Source organism: Musca vetustissima, unplaced genomic scaffold, assembly GCF_032173495.1.
Source record: "Musca vetustissima isolate MV318-11 ecotype Yass unplaced genomic scaffold, APGP_CSIRO_Mvet_v1 utg215456, whole genome shotgun sequence".
NCBI classification, from domain to species: Eukaryota; Metazoa; Arthropoda; class Insecta; order Diptera; family Muscidae; genus Musca; species Musca vetustissima.
Genome location: NW_026879907.1, coordinates 17676 through 28949, shown reverse-complemented (window position 1 = coordinate 28949; position 11274 = coordinate 17676). Strand labels below are relative to the sequence as shown.

At 36.5% G+C, this 11274-nt stretch overlaps 1 protein-coding gene across 1 annotated transcript; it reads left to right on the top strand.

Moving 5' to 3' along the window:
- Positions 1–3814: 3814 nt before the first annotated feature.
- LOC133325111 (uncharacterized) lies at positions 3815–5779 on the top strand (the record flags this gene model as incomplete). The annotated part of the gene is made up of 1 exon (XM_061533935.1): positions 3815–5779. A coding segment is annotated over exon 1 (1965 nt), but the record flags the coding sequence as incomplete, so codon positions are not given.
- Between the last annotated feature and the right edge of the window lie 5495 nt (positions 5780–11274).

Below are 11274 nucleotides of genomic sequence, written 5' to 3'. Positions count from 1 at the left end.
TTTCTTTTGTCTGTTACAAACATATACACAAAGACATAATACCCTGTACCACAGTGTGGTGAAGGGTACAAAGAGGAGCGTCACGATTTTATGGAAGCCAAGCACGTATGCAGGATTTCGTTACGCGGACAATTTATTCTAGTTAATCGATTGATTAAAACCGATTCAGAAAGCAGGTTTATTTTCTGGAAATCCCTTTTTAAATTTTTTTTTTGGGATCAAGATATTCTCTTGTTAATTTAATGTTGTTACTCATTAGGCATCGCACTCGACACTTTTTCATAATCTACAATTTATACGATATTTATTAGTGTTCGTAGATATGTATAAGGATTTCTGGCAAAGATCGGCTAATCGTGGAAAAGGACGATGAAAACATGAGAATATCGATTGTCTTATAAGCGACATTTTTTTTAGAAAATTCGGAGGCCAAACATGTTATATTGTTCAATAAAATAAGGACGACAAAAATGCACAAGGACTCGAGATGGATGGAAGATATGTTTTTTGTAAAAATCTTCCTCATTCGATTTATTTGAGCACATGCGATCTCAAAAACAATAAAAACGACATTAAGCTCGACCGGGTCGAACTTTTTATAACCTCCACCACGTGAAGGGCATTCAAAATTCCTTATGTCTATGGAGTCATTTATATATATGCCATATTATGGTGTTAGGTGCTAGTAGGTTGTTCGTGCTCCAAAAAAAATGTGCTCAAAATTACAGTCTCTCCAGTTGGAAAAGTTTACCCGGACTTTTTATACCCTCCACCATAGTATGGAGGATATATTAATTTTGTCATTCCGTTTGTAACTCATCGAAATATTAATTTCCGACCCTATAAAGTATATATATTCTTGATCAGGGTAAAATTCTAAGACGATCTAGCCATGTCCGTCCCTCCATCCGTCTGTTGTAATCTAGCTATCTTCTGAAAGAATTGAGATAGGGTGCTGAAATTTTGCATAGGGTTGTCTTTTGTCTGCAGGCAGGTCAAGTTCGAAGATGGGATATATCTGTCCACGTTTAGGCATAGCACCCATATAAGGGTACTCGCCAAATTTCGGTATTTTGGGGTTCTTGAGCGCGTTTTTCAGCCGAATTTCCTGAAATTTGCTACATTGGGTTCTTATTGGGTACTAAATGCCTCCACAAAAAATTATTAGTGTAGGTCCATATTTTCTGGTAGCCCCCATATAACGGTACCTCCTAATTTTCGGTATTTTGAGAGTTTTGGTCTATTTTTCCACCGAATTAGCTGTAATTTAGTATTTTGAGTTCTTAATAGGTACCAAATCCCTCCACAAAAAATTATGAATATAGGTCAATTTTTTTCGGGTAGACCCCATATAAGGGTACACACAAATTTCGTTATTTTGTGGTACTTGAGAGCGTTTTTCAGCCGAATTCGCTGAAATTTGGTATATTGGGTTCTTGTTGGGTACTAAATGTCTCCACAAAAAATTATAAGTATAGGTCCACTTATAACGGTACTTCTTATTTGTCAGTATTTAAGGGTACCCCCAATTTTGGATATTTTGGGATTCTTGAGCTCGTGTTTCAACCGAATTCGAATACAAAATTTGGTATTTTGTAATCGTATATGATAACAAATCTCCCTACTAAAAATTATTAATAATCGCAACCTTTTTGGCGGAGTCCCCATATAACATCCTTTTTTATATTAAGGGAACCCCCCACATTCTGCATTTTAATTTTTCAAGATTTTCAATGGGCTGGTAAATCAATACCAATGCTTGCTTGATAAGGTTTGTAACTTTGCACATATATAATTGAAGATTTAAAAGAGAAGAAAAATAATTTACAAAAAATTTTTGTTATTGTTTTGTTGTTGTTTTTTGTAATTAAAGAAAAGTCCTTATTTTTGATGGCGGACATGATAACTCCTCACTGGAACATCGGAATCCGAAAATTCCAACGGTGTTAGAAAGAGTACATGTTTGGCTCTCGTATGAACTAGGATTATTGACTTCGCTCTAAAATTAACAAAATGGTGGACCTTTGAAAAAATATTTTTGGAAAATCGCCGATTTTTTACCAAAAACCAAGTTAAAAAATAAGGAAGATCTTCACCGATTGGCTTTATCCTAGTTCATACGAGAGCTATACACTCCCAGAGAAACGTGTAAAAATTTGAAATCGATTGGGTTATTAGTTTTTGAGTTATCGTGCCCGCCATTCGCGAAAAAATGTTTAGAGAAAAACGCGTTTAAAGTTTGAGAAGCCCTTCAGCCGTCACTTGATGCTGACACAATAAATCGGCTATATCTTCAAGAGTTCTTGAGATTTTAACTTGAAATTTTGCAGGGACATTCTTGAATTAGTGTAGATTGGAATTAAGTCAACAAAAATGTTGACCCCCAGAATGGGGGGTCCCCTTAAAATAGTTATCTGATCTGTTCTGCGTTTTGGGTTTGGCTCTAAGACTCTGTTGTAATCATTTCACCTTCGGAGAATAGGTCACTTTTTGGCAAGTTCCCTTTATTTTCATTCCAAGTACCTGACAGTATATCTATGGTGGAGGGTATCAAACGCTTTTTCACTTGTTTAAATTTATTGTTCATTCACCAGGAATCTAATATGTCAAATTATATCCCCATCCTGAGTAAATTCGGTTAAAAATGTATTAATACCCAAAAAACGGACATTTTATGTTGGATCATATAAAAACTTGGACCTATATATACACCGAATAAATACCATACCAATTAGCCAAATATCGCGGCTAATGTCTTCAAAATGCCGAAAATGGGAAGGGAGCTATACCAAACGATACCGTTTCATTTTGCCTGTTACAAATCGATGCACAAACACATTCGCCACACGGTGGTACAGGACATTTACTACATTGTGGTAAGGGGTTTTTATAACGCCATAACTTCAAAACTTAACCTATAGCGAATTTGTCCTTACCAAAGTCTTTCATCACTATAATAAATTTCCCACCCAATAGCAGTGTGTTACATTGTAATTTTTGTATGACCCTAATATCCTTTTGCCAGCTTACTAGCTGTCATATGAAAGCAACATGTCCTTTAACATTAGGGTTGGCAACGCCACTCTCTCTCTCATCACAGCAATGGTCAGTATTACGGCTCTCTTTCTCAAATTTTACTCACACTTCATATTTATTATTTTATACAAATAGCCAAGTGGATAACGTTACAACCTGCAGTCATATGGTGAGTGTTGAAGTGAAAGTTACGCGAAGGATACGGAATACGAAACAGTCTTCAAGATATTGTGTGTGTGGAAAAAATAACAACAACAATAAAACAAATAATAAATAAAAAAATTATTTCAAAGAAGGAAAACCTAGTGAGTTTTAAATAAAAAGATATTTAATTTTGAAATAATACGGCCTTTCAAAATGTGTTGTATTGTAAAGATAATGAAATTTAAAATCTAAAAATTCCCATTTTGGTTAACAAAATAATCAATGTCTATAAGAGAATTTATACAATATTGTTGTGGCATGACAGCAAAGCCGGGTTAAAGGCCACACACAGAAGTTGAAATAAGGTTGAAGTTTAAGGAAACAATTAAAAATAGTGTTTCTATTTTTTCTCGCAACAACAACAACAACAAAAATCACAACTACAACGACAAGAAAAAAAAACAAAGTCCAAAGCAACAACAATTGGAAATTAATATATGGACTAGCGTCCTCTTTGTTAAAACGTGGAATTTTACGTGACTAAGTTTTTTTTAGAAGGCCACTGCATAGAACGGCTTGTAAGGATATTCCGGTCAACGGTCACGTAGCAGTTCGAACAACAATAACAACAACTATGCGTACTTCATCAGCTGTTCATCAGAGTCGTGCAGCAACAACAACAGCGTCGTCATCATCATCATCCTCAGCCCCGACGACCAACATTCAATTGACTCCCTTGTGGGAACATATTTTAAGGACACGGAAACTACCCGAGTCAACATGTCCCCGTCTGATGTTTGCCGAATTTTTGGAACGTCTCAAAGATCCCGAATGGCAGGTGCGGCAACATGCCCTACGTGTATTTGTTGATGTTCTGGTGGTAATGAAGGCCAAGGCCGACCCATTTATGCAGCCATTGATAGGACAATTGGTGGAGAACCTAGGACATCAGGCCCCTACTGTAAGGAAGGGTGCCTTGGATTGTCTGCGGGTCTATCTCTCCGAAACAGCCATACCCGAAGCGGTAATTTTACAAATCCTCGATATTGGCCTGAATCAAAAGATAACCAATGAACCATTTGGTGGACGCCTAACATGTGGTGTTATGCTATCCCTACCAGCTTTGGTTCAATCCACACTACACACCTCGAAGCGACATTTCATAATCAGGACCACCATTGATATGCTGATACAGAAAATGGGTCAGGTTACACACCAGGAAATTACCCTAAAGGTCTTAAGGAAAATGCGTGAGCTCCTCGGTGAACAGGAATTTGTTAGCTATATGTCCCATGGAGCTTTTCGGGAGTTCGATCTGCTATGCAACGTTTATGGTCTTAATGAGTCGGATGGTTCAGTATCCTCAGCCGGTTCCCAATCAAAATTCTTAGCCTCAACAGAGGACAATATCAACACCTGGCGCCTCATGGCAAATTCTAAACCCTCGAAGTTAGCCAATTGTTGGCATCCTCCTGTGCCCCATGAAAATGATGAGGTACAGGTGGTGGTCGAAGAGGCAGTGGGCAGTAATGAACCCCTACTCGCCTGTCCGGCCAAGATAATTATGGAAACTGAAATAAAAATTAATGACGATACCCTGACAATGCGTATTCTCGAAGCCAAAGATGATGACGTCTGTTTGGTTGAGCCGGAACAACCACCGGATGTCTGCCATAAATCTCACAGCGAAAATTTCGTCAATAGTCTGGAAGATGAGGTTGTGTGTGGCCGCCTGGCCAGTGCAAAAAGTTTACATGATGCCTCCTCCGCCTCATTGGTGAAGCTACTGAGTGATTCAGACGACACAGAAGATGGACAAGGCAGAGATTCATATTACACCCTTGTTACGCCTTCGACACCCTCACGCACACCCAAGAGGGTGACATTTGGGGGTGAAGTGGTGAAAATGCGCACGCCTGATAGTGATGCAAATTCTTCAACCAATCAACAGCATCCCATAGGAAAATCACTAAGTACAGGAGGAGGTGGAGTAGGAGGGCCTAGTGGAATAACCGACAATCAGCTGCAACCACCATTTATCATTCATTCGCCACCCTCCGATGTGGATTCAAGTAAAACCACCATTTTAACTTTGGATATACCAAATGACAATACCAAACCTCTCAATCAGCAACAACAATCTCAACAAAATACTAACCACCCGGAAAAAATGAAACCCTTAACGAAAACACCATCACCAGCCTCTTCATCCTATAGTCCATCACCAAAATCACCACAAAAATCCCCGAAATCTCCCACATCTCCCAAGTCTTTGTCCTTTAAACGTTTGAGCATAAGTCCAGTGGATAGCATAATAAGTCCTCGCACGGCCCACAAAGCCATTGAGGTTATGCATAACCTGCAAAGAGATCCTTCACCAAATCGCGCCTTAACAGCTCGACGTGCCAGCTTGAAGGCTGAAGAGGTTAATACCCCATCCCCTATGGGTGTTGATGACGAAAAATCTAATTGGATAACAGCTCATAAAATTTCGTCACAAAATCAAGTTCCTGGTTCTGTGGCACCGCCACCACCACCACGTTCATGGGAAGAATTGGGAATTGTCGATGACACGACGCTGCTGCAGCTAAGATCGGGGGTAAGTTAAGAAGCAATTTTAATTATGTTGAATATTATTGTGTGTTTCAGAAGTGAAATGACTGTCCTTATGATAGCCACGTACATAATATTTAATATAACGATTTTCTGTGTTACATTTTTCGTATTCATGGATGGTAAAATCCATATAAGCGGACAACCTGCAATATAAGTCATTTTTTTTAAATTTGTTACTCAACGAAATAATCCTTTCCGACCCTACAAAGTATATATGTATATTCTTGCTCAGCGTAAAATTCTATGGCGAATTAGGCATATGTGTCCGTCAGTTGTAATAACTATAGCCTCTAAACGAAGGCAGGATGGCAGCCTCTAAACGATGGAAGGATGGTATTTTGATGGAAAGAACTTAGGTTCGCTTTAGGCATAGCCCCCAGCAGCACCAACCTCAGCCCTCGGAAAAATCCTGTGTACGTTGGAGATAGCCTCATATAACTCGCTCTTGGTCCAAATGTGACAGATAAGGCTAGGTTTTTGGCAATTCGTACTAGAACAGTACGAAAAGTACTAAATATTACACCATTTGTATTTGGCAAACCGGTAGAACTAGAACTCTTAAATTTTTAATGAGGGTCACTGATGGAGGGTAGAATAGATATAGCAAAGGGTTTTTTGACATTCGAACTATAAGTATGCGAAAAGTACTAAAATGTACTAATTTTGGTACAATTTCGTAGCATGTGAATGAATAGAACTAAGCGAATTAGGGTTGCGATGTAGGGTATATTTAAGGACATGGTTTTGAAAGCGTGTACTCATGTGTACGAAAAGAACTATATGGTACTATATTTGGTAGAAATTTAATTTTGAGATACAAATCGAGCTGGAATTCTGAAATTTGAAATGCACATTATCGTCGGAGTGTATGATTGAGATATGTACGTAGTTTTGGACATTTTTTACATATGTGTAAGGAAAGTACTTAGTAGTACTATGATTGGTACAAATCAGATTTGGGTGAACCGATGGAGCGCAAACAATGAAATTTAGAGTCAGGAACACTGTATGGGAGTAGGATTGGGGTCAGAATTCAGTTTAAGAAATTAATATTTATGGGTACTAAATTTGGTACAATTTAAATTTTAGGTGAACCAGTAGAGCTAGAATCATTAAATTTGGAGCCAGGCTGAAAATTGGAAGTTTTGTAAATTCGTACTACTGTCTACTATATTTAGTACAATTTGAATTGTGGGTGAACCAAAGAGTTGAAATCCTGAAATTTGAATTTGGAATCATTGTGTAGGATCGGGGTACGCAGGAAATTTCGTTAGATGGTTGCGGAGGGTACTTATGGAAATAATGTGTGCTAAATGGAACTAAATTTGCTAAAATTTGGGTGAACCTTTAAAGCTCGAATCATGAAATTTGGTATTAAATGGTACTAAAATTCAATTTATGGACGATATTAATATGTGGATTATTTAGTTTTTCTGACATATGCAGCTTTCTGTGAAATAAAATAATATGTTAATACATGTCTAAATATTACCCACATTCGCTGACGAAGTTGCGGGGATATGCTAGTGTAAATATATTTCTTTAGGAGTCTAGACTGCAATCCTCACCTATCCTATCTACAAATATTTTATTTACAATTCCTAAAATAAACTTTTATTGTTAACAACACAAAAAATTTCACAATTCCCTATGGAATAAATATAACCAAAGTACTTCAAACAATGTTGAAATCAAAAGCAACAATTATCATGTAATAAATTTGATGAACAAAACAAACAATGAAAACACATACACAACGAAAGCAAAAAACAAGAATATAACATTCCCAAGGGATTTTTGTTTGGCTTTGGTTTTTGTAATACTAGAACATTCATTGAGTTACGACACAAGTATGTGAAAGGCTATGCTTGTGAGTGGGGGGAATTTCTGAAGTGACCAGGTCAAGAAGCTTTATCATTGAAACTAGCATATGCCCGCAACTTCGTTAGCGAATGTAGGAACTATTTAATAATGTATTAACATATTATTTTATTTTTAGATAAAACTGCATATGTCTGAAAAAACAATCCACACATTAATATCGACCATAAATTAAATTTGAGTACCAATTAGGACCAAATTTCATGATTCGAGCTCTAAAGGTACACCGAAATCCAAATTTTAACAAATTTTCAATTTAGCACACATTATTTCCTCCTCAACCCATGATTCCAAATTCAAATTTCAGGATTCCGACTCTATTAATTCACCCACAATTGAAACCTACACCCCGACAGTGATATAAAGCCAAGTTGTAGCAAATTTAGTACACAGTAGTATGAATTTCCAAAATTTCCTACTTAACCCAAACCAACACCCCACAGCAGCAACGTACACTGGATTTCATTTCGGGGAGGAGGGAGGGCTGGTAGTACAAAATGAAAAAAATTCGCTGTTACAAACATAAATTTACTTCCCCACAGTGATCCTAAATCTAAGTTTCAGGATTCAAACTCTACCGGTTCACCCACAATTCAAATTGTACCAAATTTGGTACACATTATTTCAAATTTCCAAAACTTCCTACATACCCCAATCATACACCCCCACAGTGATCCTAAATCCATGTTTCAGGATTCAAATTCTATCTCTTAACCCACAATACAAATTGTACCAAATTAAGTACAGAGTAGTACGAATTTAAAAAATTTCCAACTTAACCCAAACCAACACCCCCACAGTGATCCTAAATCCATTTTTCAGGATTCACTCACAATTCAAATTGTACCAACTTTAGTACACAGTAGTACCAATTTCCAAAACTTCCTACATACCCCAATCCTACACCCCCACTATGATACTAAATTCAAGTTTTAGGACTCCAACTCTATCGGTTCTCCCACAATTCAAATTGTACTAAATTTAGTACATAGTAGTACCAATTTCCAAATCTTCCGACATACCTCAATCCTACCCCCCACACTGATCCTAAATTCAAGTTTCAGGATTCCAACTCTATCGGTTCACCCACAATTTCAATTGTACCAAATTTAGTACACAGTAGTGCGAATTTCTAAAACCTCCTTCTTACCACAAACCTACACCCCCATAGTGATCCTAAATCCAAGTTTCAGGATTAAAACTATATCGTTTCACTCACAATTAAAATTGTAACAAATTTAGTACACAGTAGTACGAATTTCTAAAACTTCCTACATACCCCACTTCTACACCTCCACAGTGATCCTAAATCACAATTTGAGGATTCCAACTCTATCGGTTTACCCACAATTCAAATTGTACCAAATTTAGTACACAGTAGTACAAATTTCCAAAACTTCCTACATACCCCAATCCTACACCCCCACAATGATACTAAATTCAAGTTTTAGGACTCCAACTCTATCGGTTCTCCCACAATTCAAATTGTACTAAATTTAGTACATAGTAGTAGTACCAATTTCCAAATCTTCCGACATACCTCAATCCTACACCTCCACAGTGTTCATAAATCAATAGTTCAAGATTCCAACTCTTTCGGTTCACCCAAAAAATCAAATCGTACTAAATTTAGTACATAGTAGTACCAATTTCCAAAACCTTCCACATACCCCAATCCTACACCTCCACAGTGATCCTAAATCAAAATTTCAGGATTCCAACTTTATCGCTTCACCCACAATTTAAATTGTACCAAATTTTGTACACTTAGGACACATTTCTACAACTTCCTACATACCCCAACCCTACACCTCCACAGTGATCCCAAATCCAAGTTTCAAGATTCCAACTCTATCGGTTCACTCACAATTCAAATTTTACCAAATTTAGTACACATTAGTACAAATTTCTAAAACTTCCTACATATCTCAATCTTACACCTCAACAGTGATCCTGGCTCCAAATTTCATGATTCTATCTCTATTGGTTCACCTAAAATTCAAATTGTACCAAATTTAGTACCATTTATTACCCATAAGTATTATTTTCGTAAACTGAATCCTTACCCCAATCCCACACCCCTACAGTGATCCTGACTCCAAATTTCACCCAAAATTTCAAGATTCTAGCTTCAGCCGTTTCGTCTGGGCGTTGATGAATTGTTAAATCAGTCAGTCAATCACTTTACTAGGAGCGGATTTTTAAAGAATATTAAGCCAAGGCCAATTTGAAGAATAGGCGTGGATTTTTAAAGAATATTTAGACAAGTCCTAGCATTAAAATGGGCGTGGATTTTTAGAGAATATTGAGGCCAGGCCTAGCATTAAAGTAGGCGTGGATTTTTTAAAGAATATTGAAGCCATGCCTAGCATTAAAATAGGCATGGATTTTTTAAGAATATGAAGGCAATGCCTACCATTAATATAGGTGTGGATTTCTTAAAGAATATTGAGGCAAGGCCTAGCATTAAAATAGTCGCGGATTTTTTTAAAGAATATTGAGGCCCTTGAGAACTTTTTTTAAAACAATTACGTTTTCGATAGACCTTTAAAAAGTGGTTTTAAAAAAACCACGTTTTCCCTAGAACCTTTAATAAATATTTTTAAAAAATCCACGTCTTTGAAAAATCTGGATTTTTTTAAATCCCAGTATTCCCAGTATTTTAAAAAATCCACTTCTTCGATAAACCCTTGAAAAATAGGCGTGGATTTTTAAAGAATATTAATGCAAGGACTATTAGATCAATAGGCGTGATTTTTTTAAAGATTTCCAAGGCCAATCAGTGCTCGGATATCCTTACAATATTTTTTTCCCTGGACATCCCTTTGAAATTCCAGTAATATTATTTTGATTTTAACTATTGTTGAATAACATAATTTGAGCATACTTCTACTTCCATGGGGAGTTTAAATAAAAACACCCACCCCACTCTTCGATGAAACTACAACACCACGTGTGTTTTTATTCTTCTTTCGACGTTAACACTAAAGTTCAACACGTTAGCGTTTTTATCTAGTCAAGAGATAAGCACAAAAACAAAAACTAAATCGACTACAACAAAATTAAACTTTGTATATACATTTAAATAATTATTCATGACGTACCATTGTCTGCGGTAACTAAAACTAGAAACTCAAACCAGAATTTCATTTAATTTTAATATTTGTTTCTCCCTCTTCCGTTTTCCCCTTTGGAGATTTTCATTTCGAATTTTTGCGTGTATTTATGATTACATACGCGGCTACTACTATTATTCTACACCTATATAAAAGCATTTATTACTTTTATCAGATAGTATATCGTTTTACATGAACTCCGAATATACTGTGTAGGGAGTAATTACAACAACAACAGCAACAACAAAGCCATGTCGATATTATTAAATAGTAACCGGCATTTTTAATGTTATTCATGAACAACGTTATGATGACCTACTTAGAAATCGTGTTAACATAGTGCGTTAAACAAATACAGTGTCAGCGCAAGGGTATTATTTCGGCCACGGAAAATTGTTTAAAATATCCTTAATATTCTTAAAAAAAAAATCCAATATTCTTTAAAAAATCTACGTCTATTTTAATGATAGGCCTTGCCTTA